This window comes from Salvelinus sp. IW2-2015, linkage group LG18 (genome assembly GCF_002910315.2).
Source record: "Salvelinus sp. IW2-2015 linkage group LG18, ASM291031v2, whole genome shotgun sequence".
NCBI lineage: Eukaryota > Metazoa > Chordata > Actinopteri > Salmoniformes > Salmonidae > Salvelinus > Salvelinus sp. IW2-2015.
The window spans coordinates 49,782,318-49,806,399 of NC_036858.1; the positions used below are offsets into that span (position 1 = coordinate 49,782,318).

Genomic DNA, 24,082 nt, shown 5'->3' on the forward strand with positions numbered 1-24,082 from the left:
ACACAGGATGGGTGAAAGCAATATGTAAAGCTGCCTATAGTGTTTTCCCTCACTACACAGACTAGCCAGCCAAGTAGAAAAAGTAGCCATCCCTGGCCGAACGAGCTCCATTTTGGTGGCCTCTGGTACATTCTAATGCCTTGATTACATCTCAAATACACAGCCAAATGATTGAATACTTTTGAGTATACATCCCAGATTGGTAAAATTAATTGTGGTATTGTGTAGAAAGACATGACTTTACAATTTAAATTACTGAAAATGTGTGAATTCAGTGTATTGTTAGTTGTTTTGGATATTTTCTAGGCCTATATGATCAGGACTATTTTYTAAGTGGCAAACATTAAAACCTTTAACATTAAACCTGTCTTCCCTTAAGATTAAAGTTGTATTTACAGTTTTACTGCAATATATAAATTGGCAGAATGTTTGTTGTTCAAGATAAAGTAAATAAGGCATTATCTTGAAAAATAAATTTAAAAAAATAAATAAAAAAGGGTTATATCAGTCAAGTATTATATATTTCTGATTTTACAGAAATTAATTACAAAGAAAAATTAGCATATTTAGAACAAAATGAGGCTCTCGCTCCACTACCTATTGTTCCTGCAGCGAGGATTCACCTACTTCTCAGATTTTTTTTTTTTTAAATACCAGTATGCAAAAGAGGGAGCCAAATTAACAGTTCTCTCACTGATGCGATTCGGTACACTGACTAGTCACACTCAATTTTGCACCACTATCTGGAAAGTCCCGACATGGACTTCATATCCTAGGAAAATACAAACGAGATCTTTGGATAAATTGTCCAGGAGCGATCCCATGAACATATAACTACGTTGTTTGATTTATGAATTCCAAAGGGATATAGGAGCTCACTTTTATTCAGTCAGTTTGACACGTTTTATAAACTAGTCAACATTTTCTGTTCGGTCGTCAATCAAAGCACAGTAAATAGTCTATGCGTCACGATTACGTGGCTGGCTATAGGAAACACACAAAATAAAACAAATGTGCAAGAAAACAATAATTAGGCTCAGTGGATTTCGACTCATCGTTACCACGATGAAGGCGCATCTTGCTATCTGTAAGAAATTTGACTTCAAACCAACTACAGCGCACACAAATCCCACAGGTACCTGGAGGTGAGACAGACAGCAGATTGTCAAACCAGCAGTGTTTCCCGGTCATCGCTCACATTGTGACTGACAAGCGCCTGTCCTATCAATATTGTTCATTCTTGCGCAGCGTTTCCCAAACTCGGTCCTGGGGGACGTTTAGTTTTTTGCCCCTGCACTACACAGCAGATGAAATAATCAAAGCTTAATGATTTGTTTATTATTTGAATCAGCTGTGCAGTGCAAAAAAAACTAAATGTTTTTGACAGAGTTCGGGCAACACTGTTCTAGTGGGAGAGGGYTCAACAGACTTTTCTGAATAGCGAATTTAAACTTTTATAAATCAAAAGTAGTTCATTTTTAAAGTGGAATAAGTCTGGGAAAACAATGTGCCTACCAGGAAGTAGCTTTTACCTATCCAGCTCGTTCAGTGCAGGTGACGGAAAGTACAGTAGATTGGGAAAGGAAGTGACTTGAGACCAGTGAGATGTGCATTATGATTCTTATGACTTCCTTACATCATTTTGCTAAACAAGAGAAGAACAGGGCATATTGTCACGAAGCACTAGTACTGACATCAGGTCCCCCTCTTATTCATTATGATTGAAAAGGCAAAACTGACACTTCATGAATACAGGTACAGAACACAGATGCTGCACAATGTACATTCAAACCAAGAGGAAAATGACATATCCAAAGTCATTATGATGATACATGGACAGATCAGAATACATACGTCGCTGTAGTAGTGTTTATGAAGGCTTCAGCATGGTAATGTATGTCTAGTTACATGCAGGGCAGGCTACAGATGATTGTTGTCGGTAAACTTATTACTGACTCATTGTGGACACCTTATGGCCACACAGTCACACTACACTTTCATAAATTAACACAAAAAAGCCAAAGGCTCCAAAGTGCTAGTTTTTTCCCCCCTTGAAGTACTTAACTCAGGTTTCCATTTGGGTGCTTAAACTATATAGCAACTCTTACATAGGATACATTATATAGCATATCTTTTAATACTAGTGTCTAGATCTTGATCAGTAGCTGACAAATGCTTTCTACACCCCGTGACACACACCTGAACACAGGGAAATGTAGGCAAGAGGTAAAGAAAACACAACATGTTAAAACCACCACTGTCAGTCCACAGCCTACCTCAGTTCATTGTCATCTCACAGGAACAATATCAAAATCATCCAACCGGAATATCTGGGAAAGCAGGGCATTTTGGGAAAGTTGAATTTTGCAACCCTGCTMGACTCTTTCCTCAACAGAAATCTCTATCATTTCAAAATCCTCTTCAGGTAGGTACACACCATCATTAGGACATGACTGTTTCTGCACCCTACACCACTGCCTTGTACCCAACGTTAGCCTACATTGTTACGTCGTAGCCAATGACAAGCTGGCCTGGTTAAAGTAAAAACTGACTAGCAGCCATGGTTATGTCCAAGATGACACCCTTTTCCCTATATAGTGCAATAYTTTAGGCCAGAGCCTGACTAGTGCACTATATAGGGAATAGGTTGGCATTTCAGACACTATGTGTTCTATGTCTCTGTTGCAATTAGATAGATATCTATCTATATAGATCTGTTGGTTATACGGGTAAAAGATTGGCAAAGTGCACAGAGGCTTTGTGGATAKGAACACAATACATAAATAGCAACTTGTATACAACAAGGCATTGGACCCCAAACCTGCACAGTAGAGAAGAGACTTACTACACACTAAACCCTGAATGGACACAAACACACACACGTCAATACCAAAGACAACACTCCTACAGATACACACCTGTTATATCTGTTAAACTGCATGGGGCAAACCTGTTTCAATGTCTGACAATAAGACTTTTTGGAGACCATCAAAATAATACAATTTGATGTTCAGTTTTGAACAAACTGAATGTGATGTTTTGGGATTTTATCCTTTGGATTCTACTAAACTCAGGACGCTCATAAAGCACAGTTCTGTGTTAAACACAAGCTTGGGGAGAGTGTTCTTAATTCTCATAAAATGTAGGAGTTGTCCTATAACTTATAAAAACAGACATAWTACACATTTAAATCCTTGTTTCATTATTTTATGTGTCTAGGTTTGTACTCACAAGTGTCAGGTAGGTACATGAGGAAAAGAAGACCTCCGATTATGTTAAGGCAGATTGCCCGGTGTGACTTTCCCCTCCGTTATTGTCTGTGTGACTTCTTAGGTAGGGTGGGAGGCAGTGTACAGAATTGGGTTGCTATGGCATTACCAACGACAGTTGTTAGGGGTTCATTGCACATAGCCACCCATCGAAGCAGAGGGAGTCATTGTCCATAGGTATCCATGGCAATAGTTGCCGGGGTGTTGTCCACAGCCACAGGTTGGGCGGTTTTAGAACGACATTATAAGAGGGAGAGAATCACAAAAGCAGGAGCTGAGAACAGACGGGGGCACTGGATTGGCACTGCCAGTTGTTTGAGGCATTGCCATGGKGCCCAGTGCCTTCATCTGCTTTCCGACTTCGGCAAAGAGCGACTGGGCTCAGCATGGCTCCAGTGGCTGAGCCCCAATGGCCTCCTCTGGTAGCAGGGTTCAATACCTCCAAGCAGATGCCGACCTCCTTAAAACAGAAAAGCTTTACTAGGGTAAATTAACACATCTAATAAGGAATATTCAGGGCACTGAAAGACGTTCAGAAAAATGTTGTCCAATTAATAGTTCCCCGGTCAGTTTGTGTTGAGACGCAGGGAGTTTCTAAGGAAGTTCTTAAACATTTCAGAATGTATARCCCCAGTGAATGCTCTCGGTCAGGCTGTTTTGAGATAGAAAGATCTCTCGTAGCGGTCTCTCTCTAAACGTTTCAGAGTGTTTAGCCTTAGTGAACGTGCCCCAATCCAGCTATGCAGAGATGAAGGGTGGAGTTGGATGGATGGGGAGGGAGCAGCTAGTTGAGGTGGAGGGTTTGCTTCATGAACTCATAGGTGGTGAAGGCCACAGCCTGAGAGGGCACACAGCGGATGTAGTTGAGAGACAGCCCTCTGTACAGACCCTTCTTCATCCCATACTGACTGTACACATACTTCAGAGTCTTGGTCAGGGTACTGTAGAGGGAGACAAGTAGGAAGACAAAGTTACTCTTTATTTTACAGTGCGGGGCTTACCAGGTACTTATCTATTACATTGTAATATGTTAATTCATAATAATAAAATGTTGCCCCTCCCCCCMAAAAAATATATTTGTTAAAGATGTTCAGAATAGGTTATTCTGCCAGTGCCAGTCTGTTTCGGCATTCTACACCTCAAAGACAGAGCTGCTTAATACAGACACAGTACACAGGCTCGGGACTGACATCATCTAAAACACAAGCTCTCATTGTATGGAGTAGAACATAGTAACTCAGTCTTACTCTAAGTGAGTAGTCTATTCTTGCCCTGACAACCCAGAGGTTGTCCACCTCGAGAAAATCATTATTACGAGGATAAATTCTAGAAGCATAGTGTCAGGTGGTGAAGTATTTCTACTGCCACTGTGAAGCAGGCAAACTTTGAAAGGCATGCCTGATACACAGCTGCAGTCTTCTGGAAGACCAACCAGGCCTTAGGACTCAATAATACCCGACACTCCACAAAACTCGTATACCTAAGTGATTTTTCTAAGTATTCAAACAAGGTCCAGGGTAGTGTTGGGCAGTATCCAGAGTTCCATACCTTCATACCGTTCCTGTACCATACTGGGCTATGCGGTATAACCAGCAGTGCACACAAGGGGTGTTTTCCCCCAAAATAAAACAAATAAATATAGACCAGTCAAAAGTTTGGATACACCTACTCATTTCTGTGTTTTTCTTAATTTTTACTATTTTCTACATTGTAGAATAATAGTGAAGACATCAAAACTATGAAATAACACATACGGAATCAGAGTGAAGTATTCACACCCCTGAGTCAATACTTTGTAGAAGCACCTTTGGCAGTGATTACAGCTGTAAGTATTTCTGGGTAAGTCTCTAAGAGCTTTCCACACCTGGATTGTGCAACATTTGCCCATTATTCTTTTCAAATTTCTTCAATCTCTTGTCAAATTGGTTGTTGGTCATTGCTAGAAAACCGTTTTCAGGTCTTTCAGATTACAAGCATACCATAACATGATGCTGCCACCACTGTTCTTGAAAATATGGAGAGTGGTACTCAGTAATGAGTTGTATTTGCCCCAAACATAACACTTTGTATTTAGGAAAAACATTTCTTTGCCACATCTTTTTCAGTATTACTTTAGTGCCTTGTTGCAAACAGSATGCATGTTTTGAAWYRTTTTTATTCTGTACAGGTCTCCTTTTCACTCTGTCAATTAGGTTACTATTGTGGAGTAAGTACAATGTGTTGTTGTGTTGTGTTGTTGACACATCCTCAGTCTTCTATCACAGCCATTAAAGTCTGTAAATGTTTTAAAGTCAATATTGGCCTCATGGTGAAATCCCTGAGTGGTTTCCTTCCTCTCCGGCAACTGAGTTAGGACACCTTTATCTTTGTAGTGACTCGGTCTATTTATTTACCATCCAAAGTGTAATTAATAACTTCACCATGCGCAACGGGATATTCAATGTCTGCTTTACCCATCTACCAATAGGTGCCCTTCTTTGCGAGACATTGGAAGACTTCCCTGGTCTTTGTGGTTGAATCTGTGTTTGATATTCASTACTCAACTGAGGTACCTTACAGATAATTGTATGTATGGGGTACAGAKATGAGGTAGTCATTCAAAAATCATGTTAAACACTATTATTGCACAAAGAGGGAGTCCAAGCTATTTACTATGTGACTTGTAAAGCACATTTTTACTCTTGAACCTTAGTCCTGAACACAACAAAATGTGGAAAAAGTCAAGGTGCGTGAATACTTTCTGAAGGCACTAGCAAAGTACTAGTGAATTCCCAATAGCGGACATTAGCTAAATGCTAACCAAGTACTAGTGAATTCCCAATAGCGGACATTAGCTAAATGCTAACCAAGTACTAGTGAATTCCCAAAGCGGACGCTAGCTAAATGCTAACAAGATCAAGCGAATATAATGTGATTTCAAGGACAAAGAACCCAGCTTATACAACTATCTCAAAAGACTACTCACACTTGATCCAGGAGGGGATGATTGTCTCCGCTGTAACCAAGAAGCAAGATCTTGCAAGCTAGCCACCTATAGCTAGCAAGTTAGCAAACCAAATGCATGGCTGAAACCCTGACTAGAGAATTAGATAGTTAACATAGTTATAAGATATTTTGCTGGCAAATATTAGTAGTGAATTTCAAGTGTAACTTGATCACCTCTCTTCTGCTGAACAACAGTGGATCATCACATCACAAAACTTCCATTTGCTCCATGTAGCTCTTTGTAGACAAACATACCATGCGACTGGTTCAATTGACATTATGAATAAAAATGTAAATAATAGAAATTGGGGAGGGTATTGAAAATCATACAGCTATTTCAAAGTACCCCAGTATACTGTATATCCATTACACCCCCTAAGTCTAGTCCAGGGTCTTTTTGCCTTTTAGAATTGGATTATATGGAAAGGGAAACCTGATCCTAGATCAGCACTTCATTTTGTAATAGGAGCTCTGGGTTTGGAGAGGAAGGGGTAAATGGTGCCACTTACAGACATTTGTCAGAATCAGGAAGCACCACTCCTAACTGCATCCTTCTCCTGGCAACATCCAGAGGATAGCTGGGAGAGGAGACGGGGAARAGAAGGGGGGGACAGAGAGAGAAAGAGAGTGCAAATGAGTTAACCAACCAAATCGATCAACCAACCAATTAACCACCCCTCCACAGAGCAGTTGACGTAGGTCTTTAAAATCCAATGAATCCATCAGTCAAACACCCAATCAATCAGTCAATCAATCAACCTACGAAATGGTCTGTGCGATAGCTCCAGCCATCCCTCCACAGAGCAGGTTGACGTGGGTCTTCAGCACCATCACCTCTGGGTTGTCTGAGGACGGTCGCCCCAGTAGCTCTGGGAAGTGGGCCAGACCTAGACTCTTCAACGTGCCGAAGGTAAAGAACGAGAACCCTGGAAGATGAGGGCAGAAGAAATGAGGCCCACAAAACTCAACAGAAAGTTCTTGACAACACTGTATGTGCGTGTGTGTGTGTGTATGTTCACCTGCGTATGGAGCCATGCCTATAAGGGTTGGGATGAGACCTTTGTAGAAGCCAGGGATGCCTCCTTCCTTTAAAAAGAGAACACCAACAGCTGAGCCTCAACTCAAGATAAACACAAACACAGGAGGGAAACTTGCACACCGCTCTCAAATTACAGGTATAATTTTAAACTGAGAGGAACAAATAAAAGGCACCTTTAGGTATATAGTCTGGAAGGCATTTCCAATGCCTGTGTAGCGATGGTGTCCTTTCACCTGGTATGCCAAACGGGCTCTGATCACATCCAGAGGGTACGTACATATCACTGCTGTCATCCCTAAGCAACAACAACAAACAACATGGTCAGATAAAATATACTTAACTGTTGTTGTATCTACTGTGGAAACTATTGTTGTTGAAAAATAATCAGGAAGTATCTTCTCTGCATTATACAGGCCTCCTATTGTCTTTTTTTGGATTCTTCCCACTGATCCTCTCACCTGCCATAGAACCGGCCATTAGCCTGTGGATGTGTCCAGAGATGCCCAGCTGTTTACTGAGGATCTTCTTGTATTTGTCGAAGGCCATGAACTGGATGGCTCCGTAGGGGAATATCCTGACCATCATAGCCCCATTGCCTTTATACAGCCCCAGGTAACCCTCCTTCTTTGGCACAGCACGGAGAGTGGCTACCACTCCTACAGGAGAGAGGAGAGATGGAGGGAGGGGAGAGAGAGCAAAGGACAAAAAGAAGAAAGATCAGTGTGATGTCATTGCCTAGTTTCCGGTGCCATCTGGTGTAAGATAAAACATCTCCGATTAATTAAACGGGACATGATACAACATTTACATGGGAGGGGGAATACATCAGTGGCACTGACAAACCAATTGACAACCAACAGACAAGTTTACAGGAAGAGAAACACTCCATTTCAGAACAGCAGAGTTATCCAAACCTTACCCAGATCTTTGTAGTGGGGGCTATGGGCTTGCAGTAAGATCTTTACTCTGTCCAGAGGAGCGATGGTGGACTTGGCACAGCATCCAGCTACACCTAAACACACCCAGAGAGATACAGACACCCAMAACATGAGCATCTCTGAGCTTGACTGAGTATAATAAACATTAAATTAATCTCCGTGCTGTGCCAAATCTGTTAGATGCATGTTTGCTCAAACCGGAATCGAGACGCGTTAGTTTGAATTAGTGCATATTACACTGAACAACAWTTGCACAAAAAGCTTTTCTCTCTCAAATTTTGTGCACAAATTTGTTTACATCCCTGTTAGTGAGCATTTATCCTTAGCCAAGATAATCCATCCACTTGACAGGTTTGGCATATCAAGAAGATGATTAAAAATCATGATCATTACACAGGTGCACCTTGTACTGGGGACAATAAAAGGCTACTCTAAAATGTGCAGTTTTATCACACAACACAATGCCACTGATGTCTCAAGTTGAGGGAGCGTTCAATTGGCATGCTGACTGCAGGAATGCCCACCAGAGCTATTGCCACATAGTTTTATGGTAGAAAAATCAACATTAAATTGTCTCCAATTATGTTTTAGAGAATTTGGCAGTAAGTTCAACTGGCCTCACAACAACAGACCACGTGTAACCACGCCAGCCCAGTACCTCCACATCTGGTTTCTTCACTTGCGGGATCGTCTGAGGGGGGGTGCTGAGGAGTATTTCTGTCTGTAATAAAGCCCTTTTRTRGGGAAAAACGTATTCTGGCTGGGCCAGGATCACCAGCGGGTGGGCCAGACAGCCAAGTGGGTGGGCTTATGCCCTCCAAGGCCCMCCCACGGCTGCAACCCTGCCCAGTCATGTGAAATCCATAGATTAGGGCCTAATGAATTTATTTTAATGAACCGTAACTCAGTAAAATCTTTGAAATTTTTGCATGTATATTTATATTCACTATAGATCACTTTGGACTTGTCATGAAGTTTCTGGTCATGGATCAAGTTGGCCCATRAAATTGATAGTGGATCTAAATGTTTTTCCTTAAGCCTGGACAATYGGACCACGATCTTATTACGTTTCCAATCGCAACAAATAATTTAGTTGGACACCAACCAAGGACTATCAAAAGCTGCGCTGTAAATTCTCGGAAAACAGTAGTTAAGATGGAGAGAAGTCTGTCCATAATAAAGCGCTGCTCTGCCTTTTAGTTGTGTCGCACCTGGACTACTGTTCAGTCGTATGGCCARGTGCCACAAAGAGGGACCTCGGCAATTGGCTCAGAACAAGGCAGCACGGCTGGCCCTAAATGTACAGGGACAGCTAACATTAATAATATGCATGTCAATCTCTCATGGCTCAAAGTGGAGGAGAGATTGACTTCATCACTACTTGTTTTTGTAAGAAGTGTTGACATGCTGAATGTACCGAGCTGTCTGTTTAAACTACTAGAACACAGCTCAGACACCCATTCATACTGCTAGGACCTCAGATCAATGGAAACACTCAAGTGTTTTACAGCAAATTTCCTCCAATTCTACACATTTTGCCATAGGGTGGAGCGAAACTTTTGCATTTTTGAATATGATATCTGAGTGAGGCTGACTAACAAAATCAAGTGGGGCCCCCCTGGCCRGTAATTCGACCATGATTATTATAACGTTTACATACAGTGCTAGATAACAGGAACCTGAGTTCACAAATAACAAAAAAAGTATACTTATTTTATTTAACAAAGTTATGAAACACTCAATCCCCTGTGTGAAAAAACAATTTCCCCCTTATACTCAAAAACTGGTTGTGCCATCTTTAGCTGCAATGACAGCAAACAAATGCTTCCTAYAGTTGTTGATCAGTCTCTCACATCGCTGTGGATGAATTTTGGCCCACTCTTGCATGCAGAACTGCTTTAACTTAGCGACATTTGTGAGTTTTCCAAGTATAAAAACTGCTCGTTTCAAGTCTTGCCACAACATCTCAATTAGGATTAGGTCGGGACTTTGACTAGGCCATTCCAAAACTAAAAAAACAATTTCATTTAGACTTCATTGTGTGTTTTGGAGCATTGTCTTGCTGCATGACCCAGCTGTGCTACAGCTTCAGCTCACAGACGCCTGGCCTGACATTCTCCTGTAGAATTATCTGATAATAGAAGGAACTATGAATTCTGCTCTTTAAGGCAAGTCATCCAGGACGTGAGGCCAAAAAGTTGACTCAAAAAGTTTGTTTGAAGTTTGTCAAAAAGCACCTGGAAGCATCTGGATGATCACCAAGACTCTTGGAAGAAAGTTCTATGGTCAAATGAGTCAAAGGTCTCACTATTTGGATGACAAGGGGCCCATTATGCCTGCCGAAAACCAAACACTGCATTCCACAGTAAGAACCTTACACCAACAGTCAAGCATGGTGGTGGTAGTGTGATGGTTTGGGGATGCTTTGCTGCCTCAGGAGCAGGACGACTTCCACTTCCGACAGAGTATTTYTGTGTAGATCGTTGACAAAAAAATGATAGTTAAATTTAAAAAATGTAATCCCACCATGTAACATAACAAAATGTGAAAAAAGTTAAGGGGTGTAAATACTTTATGAAGGCTACAACCTTCTCTGTCTGTTGTAATGGATATTGCAGTTGCACAAGCAGGACGCAGTCCCTACACGATTGACACATTTTGTGTGATGCTGTAAGATCATCTTTATAGCTGCTGCCATATATCAGTTCCTGAAAAAAGAACATTACTTGACTGCCTGTCTGCCTAAAAAGAGTCTGACAATTGGCAAGTTCGTTGTGCGTCGCCCTGTGCCATAGTTATGCCATATATGCTGATATCGTGGCGAGAGTAAATAGCTGCATGTAACTCAGCAGCTAAGAAGATGTAATCACTAGACTGCCTGTTTGTGTCGTACTTATGTTTGTAACACTGACAACAAAGTTTGTAAGAACTCCTGAAAATATAACATGAAATAGTGCCTATGCTTACTGAGGCATGGAATGCAATAGGTCGAACAGTTGTGTGTACAACATGAAGTTTGTAGGCTACATCAGTGACCAGACAAAAACGATCAAGGAGGTGGTAGCGGCTGTGGAGCACTCAGCACTGCAGCTAAGTAGGCACCGGAGTGGGAAATCGGCYAAGTAAAAATAAAAATCCTACACATGCACAGAAATATCCATATTTTTWGTCTGGGCAAATTGAGATAGAGAAACTCTGTATCCATAGCCACTCCATATAATTGAACAGTTCCATTTCACGTCATGCTGTTGTAACCGGTGTGAAATGGCTAGCTAGTTAGCGAGGTGCGCGCTAATAGCGTTTCAATCGGTGACGTCACTCGCTCTGAGACCTTGAAGTAGTTGTTCCCCTTGCTCTGCAAGGGCTGCGGCTTTTGTGGAGCGATGGGTAACGATGCTTCATGGGAGGCAGTTGTAGATGTGTGCAGAGGGTCCCTGGTTCGAGCCCAGGTAGGGGCGAGGAGAGGGACGGAAGCTATACTGTTACACTGTTCAAATAAAGAATTATAATATACCGGCTTGACGCAGTTATTTACTCCAGGAAAAGGGAGTGGGTTTTGTCAGGAAATATCTGTGAATCTTCATAACCCTGTTCCAGTTATTCAACCTTAGACTGTACCTATTTCTTTTCTGGATCTCTGGTGAGGTTAAACCATTATTTTAAATCAGGGATTGGCTACTGGTGGCCCACGGAAGGCCCAAAAATACACAGGGTGCAATTTTGAAATTTGGTTGTGCAACAGCAGTTTCTCTCTTGTTATGTCAGTCACTGATAGACACTCAATTAGCCCATGTCAGCTAACCTTTTTAGATTGGTAAATTAGTCTAGTGGCCAGCTATCTAAACKTAGTATTCATGGTTGAATAATCGGCCGGGGGGACCACATTGATTTTGTTAGTCAGTCTCACTCAGATATAATATTAAAAACTGCAAACATTTCTCTCCACTCTATGGCAAAATGTGTAGGATTACAGGAAATTAGCTGTAAAACAGCCAATTTTCCTCTCCAACACATGTTGAAATGTGTAGAATTGCAGAAAACTTGCTTTAAAAATCCAAAATTGTCTCTATGCACCATGGCAAAATGTCTAGAATTGCACAACATTAACAAAAACAAAAAAATCTCTTCCTTCAAGAGGGGGGCTGCTAAAATGTTTTGCTCTCGATGTGGTGGTGTTGCCCATCCCTGATTTAGATTATAGTAGTCTGTTATTGCTGGACAAAAAGCCTGCACGCCATGCAGCTCATCAGAACCAGGGTTTGTGTCACTGGATGTGTACTACTATATGTTCTGTATTGCATTTCTGTATTATAATCACTAGTTAAGTCTGCAGCCACACTTACCTCCAGCTACGAAGGAGCGGACAAAGTGATAGTCCCCCTGAGAGTGGTTGGGGATTGCAGGACGACCAGGGGTGGAGACTGCAGCCTCAGTTGCCATGATGTGTGTGTTCAATCAGGACCCTAATGCATCCATAACTATGGAAGGAATAAAAAACAACAGATATATAATTACCTTTTCACCCACAATTAAAAAGGATATCACTCGACATCACAATTGGACAGCCAATAAGACATTATTRCCTTGCCGGGGAGGCACATAATGATGATGAGGCATAACATTGTATGTAACGTTAACGTCAGTTGATCACTGAAACAAAGTATAAATCAAGACATGGTGTGGTTTGGCTAGCTAAGTAGCTACTAGCCGGCTAGTCACGTATCAAAACAAAACTAGCACTAGTAGCTAGTAGTAACTGTCATTGAACGTAGCTAACGTTAGCTATCACTGAAGTCGACCTAACCGTTATCGTGTTACCGTTAGCAGATTAACTTTTAACTAGCTAGCTAAATACAATTTTCAATCCCCCATTGAATGGACTGTTCAAACAGTTACTCACAGTTCAATCGACTGTTGCTGTATTGATAACGTATATTAGCCATCTTACCCGCTGCAAGGTCAACACTGTCAGATGAACGAACGTTGCACAATGGAGCTAGCGGGCGCGTTAGCATTTGCAGGCAGCCTCAGGCCCTTCCGGATTCCCCAAGTAAACAAACATGCTTAGCGGGCGCTCGCGGAGACAACTTCACCGAGCGACAAGTCTGTGAGTTCAGTTTTTGGTCCCTGTTTTTGAGAGTCATCCGTAGCTAATTAATAGCCAAAAGTTATTAGAAAAACAGCAACAAAACCAGTTTGCTACTTGGGTTAAATGTATGAAGGGTGAAGGCACGTGTTTTTATGATCACCAACCACTAGTGCCCTTCATCGTGCACAGATCGAGAGTTGCACCGGCGCATGTCAATGACGTCACTGATAAAATAAAATAAAAGTGCACAATAAAACCATAAACGTGTCAATTAATAATAACATGTCAACTACTGCCCAAACACTTTATCATTTGCTAAATATCGGGTCATATAGCACTTGTGTGGAGCAGGTTAGTGTTTTTAAAGGTGTTATTATTACACAGTTGTAAAACAGTTATTAACTTTAATACAGACTATGAAGCAGAACATCAGCTTGTTTAAGGGTTGTCTAGGGTTTGAAGTAGTTTGATAGAAGTTTGATACTTATACTAATTAGAGAAAGTGSACAAACGTGAATTCCATTCCATGTTTTCCCGATAACTCTTTACTCCAGAGCTGAGTTGACTCGAGACCATAGGTTGCATCTGGGAGAGGAGGGAGAGAGGGCTGCCCTGAAGGGATTGACACAAGAAGGATTTACGCTTTAAATTGTGTTGTATCCAGTATGGCTACATGCATGTTTTACACTATCAAAAGCCGCTTGATATAAACAGTATTGCTAGATTGTGTCAATGTATCAGTGTGGTAAAGAAGAACCAGACATATTTTCMGAGGGAAACCAATACAATGATCGTCAGTGTCTAACAGAAGTGGAGTATTATTAGCGATTCAGACAGTGCAACTGTCTCTGGTATGTAAAATATTTGAGCTGCCTTTTAAAGTCAACGTGTAAATAAAATCCACACCAACATCACGTAATTAGGCTATGTTCTTGGTGACATTCACGAATAGCTTAGTCAGCCATCCAATGCCACGAGTGTCAAATACTCGATATTTTTCGGACATTCGGTCAACTGCAAGAAAATCTACTCGATCTAATCTACTCAAGCTGGTTACAACATTGTCATTACGCTTCCGTCCGAAACTCGTGCGGAAAAGAACTAGCCAGCTAGCCAGGTCCGGTGCCGTGTAGCAACCTATACTTTTTAAAGAGCTTCACCTCTGCGTTTTAACTGTTAAAGGACTTAGCTTAATTAGAAAATAAATACCACCGCCAGACGGAAGTAGGATCTTTAGCATATATATTGATGAATAATAAAAGCTATATATATTGCAATTAACAATTTATTTATAGGAAATTGTGTAATCTCTTGCATGTGTTTACTTCACGGATAATTGCTTTGACAAGGTCTTGAAGGTTGTGAACTTGTGACGGTGTGTGCCTAGCCAAAAATTGACTCTATTTGGCATGGCAGACCCGCGCCATTCCTTCCGTTAAGGAAGTGAGTGGGTTCACAAGGCCTGTTTATTGAAAATTATAAATTAAAAGTGAAATACATGGCTGGTAACTCGACAAGCTAACCAACTAACCCGTATTGTCACACCCGATACCTCATACATTTCCTATTTGAATAGTCACACACTTAATTCCCTAATGCAACAACATGCAATTTAAGATTTCCAAACATTTGCTACAAATTATACAATTTGGTGCTATTGTACACAGTACATTAAAAAAACTAAAACGTGCATGTTTTCAGGAAATAAAAAAAGTTATGTTGTCAATCAAACATGGACGTGCAGGCACTAGAGGTGGAACCAATTATTTTAACATATTTTTATTTTCTTTGTCAATTCCCTCCAGGTACTTGTACGGCTTTTTCAACATGGTGGGAAAATAACTCAGAATTATGGTGTCTAAAAAAAATTAAGAAGAGACAGAAAAAAGTGAAAGTTGGAGCAGGGCTAACAACCATTCACCTGGTTCCCATGCCGACTGCCCCATCTCCGCCCTCTCATATCATCCACTATGCCTCCTACCCCCAAACCCCCTAAGAGACAACCCCCACCACTGACAAGGAATGGCCGCAAGGTGATACCCACAACAACCGCCACCTCCACCGCCAAGAGACTGAACTCCAGCAAGCCCAGAGGAAAAGCCTTTGAGAGTCCACAGTCAACTTTAGAGCCACCCCGAAGATCCACAACCAGGACCCAGGCCCAGCTGGCCAGAAGCCCAGGGAGGAGTGCGGTTGGCAGGCTTGGCGGTCAGAGTCCGGGGGCATCCCCTGTTAGGGTTAACCATGCCCCTGTGTGTATAACAGGATCAGTGAGGCTAAGGAGCTGGGGTAATCCTCTGCTCCAGCATGGTGTGGGAGAGGACCCCCCTGGGCGCAGGATATCCTTAAGGGGCATGGGGGGCGCCAAGCAGTTTCCTCCCCTGGCAATAAAGCCTAGAACAGGAGGGAAGACAGCAAGGGGGAGGGGAGGGAGGGGAGCGGTGGGTCAGAGRGGGAGCAAGAGCGGGATTGAGCAAGGATCTGAGGAGTCTGACACTGTTAGTATAGACCCAAGTGAGATTAACCAAGGGAATAATGTAGTTGGCCATGTTGGTAAGGGCAAACCTCCTAACCTGAGGACTGAACTTGATGTAACTACCTGTGTTGACCAGCAGGAGCTGGGAGTCGGCCATGCTAGTGAGTGCAAACCTCGTAGCCTGAGGACTGATGATTCGGCTAGTGATGACAAACAGGAAGAGTTAGTTGCCCATAATGGTGAAACGTTTGGGACTGACTCACACGATAAGCCTRTCAGCCATAGTGGTGAGGGCAACCACTATGAGCTCGATGAGCCCACCAGTGTTGAACAACAACAGGAAAAGCTAATCAACAATATTGCTGAGGGCAATTCTTTCAACCTGAGCCATGAGCTTGGTGACTCTACCAGTGATGACAGGCAGGAAGAGTCAGTTGGCCCTAAATGTGAAGACAACGCCAAGATAAACCTCGGAGCTGTGCAGATTGAGATGGAGCAAAGAGAGAGAGATACCCATGCAGGAGAGCAGAGAGGAGGGGARAGGTTGGAGAAGGAAGGAGAGGAAACAGTGAAGCAGGAAGATGAGAGAGATGAAGAAAAGAAGGAAGCAGACGGTAAGCAGAGAGTGGAGAGAGTCAAGGTGAATGAGACGGAGCAAAGAAAAGAGAAAAATGAGAGACAGAAGGAGGGAGAGGTTATCAGCAGACCTTCAGACACAAGCACCATTATGTCTGTCGCTCAGCCCCAAAAGCCTATTCCGCAGGATGACGCGTTGATGATGCAATCACCTGTCCATGCCTCACCTGTCTCTGAACCAGCTACCTCAGATCTGGCATCACCCCCTCTCCTTCATCTGCCCTCTCCGCCTCACCCCACAGTGTCACATGGTATGAAGGTTCTGAACCAAGGTGTTAAACCAATCCAACCTACCCAAACTGTTGAAATCCATAAACCTTTAAAAGGCCCAACTACTTGCCATGAGACATCACAGGCGAGCCCAATACATCCAGTATCACTAAGTCTCTCAGTTGCCTTCCTTAGTGAACCCCACAAGGCCCTGTGTGTAACCCCAGCGAAACCAATACCCAGTCAGAGCCTAGAGATCCCTATCTCTCTGGAGGCTAGACAACTTCTCAGACCAGTGGACGAAGAGACCAAAGAGTCATCCAATCACAGTAACACAAAATATATGTCATCTTCATCATCTGCATCATCTTCGTCACACCTGAACACGAACGCGGAGGTTCCCACCACTCTGTCTCAATCAAACACCGACGTTAATATCACTGTGTCTGTACCAGACCTAAGTCCAGTGCCAAAGAACTACAACAACAACCCAGAAGAGCCACCATCATCATCATCACTCCCATACACAAAGATAGACCTCTTCAACACTGGATCTGCACCAGACAAAGACACCGTGTGTGTCTCTGTATCTGACCTAGGTTCTGTACCAAAGACTCACAACAAGAACAACCAAGACGAGCCACCACCATCACTCCCATACACAAACACTGGATCTGAACCAAACACAGACATTGCATCGGTCTCTGTATCTGATCTGGGTTCAGTGCCAAAGACCTCCTCCATCCCTAACCAGGAGAGTTCTACCTCCAAGTTCTCCTGCAGCTCGGAGAGCACCCAATCCTCCTACTCCTTCGACACAGAGTCAGAGCAAGGCTATGGGGCCCCTAGCCCCCCTGGACACCCTAGCCTGGGCCCGAGACCCCTGGAGGAGGGCACATCTCTGCCCCGACCCCCACGAGTCAACCAGAGGAGGGAGAGGAAAAAGAGGAGTAGTTGTGGAGGGTGTGAGCCGTGCCTGAGGAAGATCAACTGTGGCCAGTGTAGCTGCTGTCTGAACCGCAGGACTGGACACCAGATCTGTAAGCTGAGGAAGTGTATGGAGCTGAGGAAGAGGAGGCCCATGTCACTGCTCACACTAACATCTGCTCAGGTAAGGCTTCTCTAAGGTGTAGAGTAGACTTTAGGCTAAAACTGGAAAAGACTGCTTATAAACTACTTATAAACCTCATAACTTTTTACCTATTTTTGTGGTTCACTAACTTGTTTATAACTGTTATGAGCAGTTTAAAAGCAGAACTTCAAGTAAAATTGACAAAGACAATTTACTTTTCTTTAGAGAATACTGTACGTGCTGAAAAAGAAACATAGTTATAACACTAATGCACATGACCCCAAAGCCACATAGAGTCTAGAGACAGCTTGTTATTGTCACTAATTCTTGAAGTTGTCATGGCCTGGTTGTCATGCCTTTAGCGATGCTATGCTATGGACTGACTGAGAGAATACGTGAGGCGTAGTCTGCTGGTCTGTGGCAGTTTTTGGTGTGTGTGTGTGTGTGTGTGTGTGTGTCTGCTCTAGGTTCTCTATAAGATATGGAATGAAGTAGGAGCATAGAGAGCATGTAAAGGGATAAGGATAGAAAAAGGATGGAGAGTTGGAGAGGATAGAATGTACTGGATGGTGAGATTGCATTGATATACTATATGACAAAGAAAGGGATACTGTGCTCGCAAATTGTGGGAACTGAAGGAGGTGACATAAGGAGGGATTCCCGGGTCCCTGCGGCTGTCCTCCACCCACAAGGGCCTTAAAACATGATGACGTTGATCGATCCCCGTCGAGGGGGAGCTGATTTTTTGTATATGGCAGTAAACCATTCTTATGATGACTATAACATTTGTTGGCACCTTCTATTCTTGCACATTTTCTCATAAAAAGTACAGTGAGCTCCAAAAATATTGGGACAGTGACACATTTTTTGTTGTTTTGGCTCTGTATTCCAGCACTTTGGATTTGAAATTAAATAGTGACTATGAGGTTAAAGTGCAGACTCAGTATTTTCGTCCATATCAGGTAAACCGTTTAGAAATTACAGCACTTTTTTGTACATAGTCCCTCTATATTAGGGAACCAAAAGTTACAGAGGCATACATTTCATACCCCCCAAAAATGCTAACCTCCCCTTTTATTGTAATGGTGAGAGGTTAGATTGTCTTGGGGGTATGACATTTGTGCGTCTGTAACTAACTAATCATTATTCATGATTCATTCAGGGGTATCCATTATCACGGTAGCATCCACATTAATGTAGAAGGGTTTGGAAACATATTCTATTCTTATTTACAATAAAAGTCACTCCAAAATTACACAATACATTATTTACCATTAATTTCTATTGGGCACAAAATCATCTGAAACACAACCAAAACAAACAGCAAATGCATCCAACAAGTTTGTACAGTCACAAGCTTAATATAGTCATTGCGTGCTAGGAATATGGGACCAAATACTTAACTTTTTACTACTTTAATACACATATAAGTGAATTATTCCCAATACTTTTGGTCCCCAAAAAGTGCTGTAATTTCTCAATGGTTCGCCCGATATGGACTTAAATACCCTCAAATTAAAGCTGACAGTCTGCACTTTAACCTCATAGTCATTATATCATTTCAAATCGAACGTGCTGGAGTACAGAGCCAAAACAACAAACAAACAAATTCACTATCCCAATACTTTTGGAGCTCACTGTATAGCATACATTGTAATAAAATATTATCTAAAAACAGTTGTACAATGTGCTCTGCAATAAGATAATCAGAGTTTGATTTCTTAAGCAGAAGAGTTCTCGAATAGCAGCTGCCCAATACCATGGTGGACATGCATAATGTTGGATGCATTGGAATGTAAGGTATGGAAAATGATAAAGAGCCTGTAGGAATATAGATAAATGTTCAGTCAATGTGAGTATCTTTAGGATGGTTTAAATTATTACCTTTCCTACTAAGATAAAAGTTGATGGTGCCAAAATCTTGCCAATACGTTCATTATTCTATTAACCTCTACGACAGTGATTCCCAAACTTTTTATAGTCCCGTACCCCTTCAAACATTCAACATCCAGCTGCGTACCCCCTCTAGCACCAGGGTGTTGTTTGTAAGCCTGCACACACAAACACTATACGATACATTTATTAAATATAAGAGTGAATGTGAGTTTTTGTCTCAACCCGGCTCGTGGGAAGTGACAAAGAGTTCTTATAGGACCAGGGCACAAATAATAATATTATAATAATCAAAAATGTTGCTCTTTATTTAGCTATCTTACATATAAAACCTTATTTGTTCATCAAACATTGTGAATAACTCACCACAGGTTAATGAGAAGGGTGTGCTTGAAGGATGCACATAACTCTGCAATGTTGGGTTGTATTGGAGAGAGTCTCAGTCTTAAATAATGTTCCACACACAGTCTGTGCCTGTATTTAGTTTTCATGCTAGTGAGGGCCGAGAATCCACTCTCACATAGGTACGTGGTTGCAAAGGGCATCCGTGTCTTAACAGCACAATTAGCCAAAGCAAGAAACTCTGAGCGCAGCCCTATCCAGAAATGTGGCAGTGGCTTCTGATTAAATAAAAATTTCACAGAACCGCTTGTTGCAATTTTGATGAGGCTCCCATGTTCAGATATTGGTAAGTGGACTGGAGGTAGGGCATGAAAGGGATAACAAATCCAAATTACGCAGGAAAGTACCTGCGTAATTACCTGCCCAGGGACTGCGGTTGAAAATTGTCCGGCTGTYTAAAACCGGCACTTTTACTGAAACGTTGATTAATGTGCACTGTACCTGTAAAAATAAAATAAACTCAAACTCAAATTGCACACCCAGCTCACTCAGGTGCTTCGCTATATCACATTTGACATTGTCCGTAAGCTTGAGTTCATTTGCACACAAAAAATAATACAATGATGGAAAGACCTGTGTGTTGTCCTTGTTAATGCAGACAGAAAAGAGCTCCAACTTCTTAATCATAGCCTCAATTTTGTCCCGCACATTAAATATAGTTGAGGAGAGTCCCTCTAATCCTAGATTCAGATCACTCAGGCGAGAAAAAACATCACCCAGATAGGCCAGTCGTGTGAGAAACTCATCATCATGCAAGCGGTCAGACAAGTGAAAATTATAGTCAGTAAAGAAAACTTTAAGCTTGTCTCTCAATTWAAAAAAATGGGTCAATACTGTGCCCCTTGATAACAAGCTCACTTCTATATGTTGCAAAAGCGTTACATGGTCGCTGCCCATATCATTGCATAATGCAGAAAATACACGAGAGTTCAGGGGCCTTGCTTTAACAAAGTTAAGCATTATCACTGTAGTGTCCAAAACGTCTTTCAAGCTGTCAGGCATTCCCTTGGTAGCAAGAGCCTCTCAGTGGATGCTGCAGTGTACCCAAGTGGCATCGGGAGCAAATGCTTGCATGCATGTTACCACTCCACTATGTCTCYCTGTCTTTGCTTTTGCGCCATCAGTACAGATGCCAACACATCTTGACCACCAAAGTTCATTTGATGTCACAAAGCTGTCCAGTACTATAAAAATATCCTCTCATGTTGTCATGGTTTCCAATGGTTTGCAGAAGAGGATGTCTTCCTTTATTGACCCCCCCTATAAACATAACGGACATATAGTTGAAGTCGGAAGTTTACATACACTAAGGTTGGAGTCATTAAAACTAGTTTTTCAACCACTCCACAAGTTTCTTGTTAACAAACTATAGTTTTGGCAAGTCGGWTAGGACATCTACTTTATGCATGACACAAGTAATTTTTCCAACAATTGTTTACAGACAGATTATTTCACTTATAATTCACTGTATCACAATTCCAATGGGTCAGAAGTTTACATACACTAAGTTGACTGTGCCTTTAAACAGCTTGGAAAATTCCAGAAAATGATGTCACGGCTTTAGAAGCTCTGATTGACTAATTGACATCATTTGAGTCAATTGGAGTGTACCTGTGGATGTATTTCAAGGCCTACTTCAAACTCCTCTTTGCATGACATGCCTCTTTGCATGACATCATGGGAAAATCAAAAGAAATAAGCCAAGACCTCAGAAAGAAAATTGTAGACCTTCACAAGTCTGGTTCATCCTTGGGAGCAATTTCCAAACCGCTGAAGGTACCACGTTCATGTACAAACAATAGTACGCAAAGTCTAAAAACCATAGGACCACGCAGCGTCGCACCGCTGAGGAAGGAGACGCGTTCTGTCTCCTAGAGATAAACGTACTTTGGTGAGAAAAGTGCAATTAATCCCAGAACAAGTTGTTTTGGAGAAATGTCCTCTGGTCTGATGAACAAAAAATAGAACTGTTTGGCTAAAATGACCATCGTTATGTTTGGAGGAAAAAGGGGGAGGCTTGCAAGCCGAAGAAAACCATCCCAACTGTGAAGCACGGGGGTGGCAGCATCATCTTGTGGTGGTGCTTTGCTGCAGGGGGACTGGTGCACTTCACAAAAATGATGGCATCATGAGGTAGGAAAATTATGTGGATATAATTGAAGCAAAATCTCAAGACATCAGTCAGGAAGTTAAAGCTTGGTCGCAAATGGGTCTTCCAAATGGACAATGACCCCAAGCTACTTCCAAAATTGTGGCAAAATGGCTTAAGGACAACAAAGTCAAGTAATTGCGGAAATGGCCATCACAAAGCCCTGACCACAATCCTATAGAACATTTGTGGACAGAACTGAAAAAGCGTGTGCGAGCAAGGAGGCCTACAAACATAACTCAGATACACCAGCTCTGTCAGGAGGAATCGGCCAATATTCACCCAAATTATTGTGGGAAGCTTGTGGAAGGCTACCAGAAACGTTTGACCCAAGTTAAGCAATTTAAAGGCAATGCTACCAAATACTAATTGAGTGTATGTACACTTCTGACTCACTGGGTATGTGATGAAAGAAATAAAAGCTGAAATAAATCATTCTCTCTACTATTATTCTGACATTTCACATTCTTAAAATAAAGTGGTGAGACATGGAATTTTTACTTGGATTAAATGTCAGGAATTGTGAAAAACTGAGTTTAATTGTATTTGGCTAAGGTGTATGTAAACTTCCGACTTCAACTGTATACCAGGAGCTGTGCCAGACCTGCCACGTCTGTTGACTCATCCAGCTGTAACGCATATAATTCACTGGCTTGTATGCGAAGCAGTAATTGTTTCAAAACATCTCCTGCCATGTCACTGATGCGTTTGAAACAGTGTTGTTTGATGAAGGCATTGTCTGTATACTTTTTTGGCCCTTTTCCCCCAGCATTGTCCCAGCCATATCCGCGGCAGAAGGAAGAATTAAGTCCTCCACAGTGCTATGGGGCTTGCCTGTCCTAGCCACTCGGTAGCTCACCATATAAGACGCTTCTAGCCCCTTCTTATTAATGGTATATGTTGCTTTTATACATGTCTTACTACTCGAAAATCGTCTTTATTCTCACTCAAAAAACTGGCTTTTTTTTCAAATTGTCATTGTCATGTTTTGTTTCTAAATGTCTGTGCAAGAGTGAAGGTTTCCCGCGAGAGTTAATGTGATTGGATGTTAATTATTTGACTAGGCTACCTGTATTTGACATTGTGTTGTTATTTCGCTTTATTTTTGGCAGTGAAACGAGGCTGCTCAGGCAAGAAAAAAAACTCACCCAAATGTATAGCCCCGTTGGAAAATATAAATGTATTGTTTGAAAATGTGAAGGAATTTATTATTATTATTATTWTWWTTTTTTCCTTAAAAATAAATAATGTGAATCACATATATTTTACCCCCTTTTTTATGGTAGCTACTGTCTTGTCTCATCGCTACAACTCCCATACGAGCTCAGGAGAGACAAAGGTCAAGAGCCATGCATCCTCTGAAACACAACCCAACCAACCACTGCTTCTTAACACAGCGCGCATCTAACCCGGAAGCCAGCCGCACCAATGTGGCAGAGGAAACACTGTACACCTAGTGACCTGGTCAGCGTGCACTGCACTTGGCCCACCACAGGAGTCGCTAGTGCGCAATGAGACAAGGATATCCCTACCGGCCAAACCCTCCCTAACCCAGACGACGCTAGGCCAATTGTGCGTCACCCCATGGACCTCCCGGTCACAGCCAGCTGCAACAGAGCCTGGGCTCAAACCCAGAGTCTCTGGTGGCACAGCTAGCACTGCGATGCAGTGCCTTAGACCACTGCGCCACCCGAGAGGCTGTGAATCACATTTTTATTTGGCGTACTCCCGACACTTTGGGAATACCTGCTCTACGGGATTGGTGTCCTCCCCGCGGGACGATTGAGGTAACATAGGCTAATGTGATTAGCATGAGGTTGTAAGTAACAATAACATTTCCCAGGACATAGACATATCTGATACGGGCAGAAAGCTTAAATTATTGTTGTTCAATTTACAGTAGCTATTACAGTGAAATAATACC

The 24,082-nt window shown here is 42.1% G+C and overlaps 3 protein-coding genes across 4 annotated transcripts in view; 1 reads left to right on the forward strand and 2 right to left on the reverse strand.

The window, feature by feature from the left end:
• Positions 1 to 3,322, reverse strand: part of alox5a (arachidonate 5-lipoxygenase a) — a 30,412-nt gene extending 27,090 nt beyond the window's left edge. Inside the window, exon 1 of the mRNA XM_024147629.2 lies at positions 3,232 to 3,322. Within this exon, the coding sequence (XP_024003397.1) occupies positions 3,232 to 3,250 (19 nt within the window). The 5' untranslated portion in view covers positions 3,251 to 3,322. The remainder of the gene's footprint in view (positions 1 to 3,231) is intronic.
• LOC111978185 (solute carrier family 25 member 16) lies at positions 1,602 to 13,536 on the reverse strand. 2 transcript variants are annotated; one of them, XM_024008101.3, is made up of 9 exons: positions 13,132 to 13,536; positions 12,575 to 12,709; positions 8,213 to 8,305; positions 7,752 to 7,949; positions 7,467 to 7,588; positions 7,274 to 7,340; positions 7,018 to 7,180; positions 6,764 to 6,832; positions 1,602 to 4,210 (listed from the first exon to the last, which is right to left on the reverse strand). In XM_024008101.3, the coding sequence occupies exons 2-9, from the start codon at positions 12,669 to 12,671 to the stop codon at positions 4,054 to 4,056; spliced, it is 966 nt and encodes a 321-aa protein (XP_023863869.1). In that variant the 5' UTR covers positions 12,672 to 12,709; positions 13,132 to 13,536; the 3' UTR covers positions 1,602 to 4,053. The 2 variants fall into 2 exon arrangements, with proteins under 2 accessions (XP_023863869.1, XP_023863868.1); XM_024008100.2 differs by having other exon boundaries at positions 13,180 to 13,535.
• A 349-nt stretch (positions 13,537 to 13,885) lies between these two features.
• On the forward strand, positions 13,886 to 17,791 carry LOC111978184 (uncharacterized). Its single transcript, XM_070448576.1, has 2 exons — positions 13,886 to 14,171; positions 15,126 to 17,791. The coding sequence occupies exon 2, from the start codon at positions 15,291 to 15,293 to the stop codon at positions 17,766 to 17,768; it is 2,478 nt and encodes an 825-aa protein (XP_070304677.1). The 5' UTR covers positions 13,886 to 14,171; positions 15,126 to 15,290; the 3' UTR covers positions 17,769 to 17,791.
• The last annotated feature ends 6,291 nt before the right edge of the window (positions 17,792 to 24,082 follow it).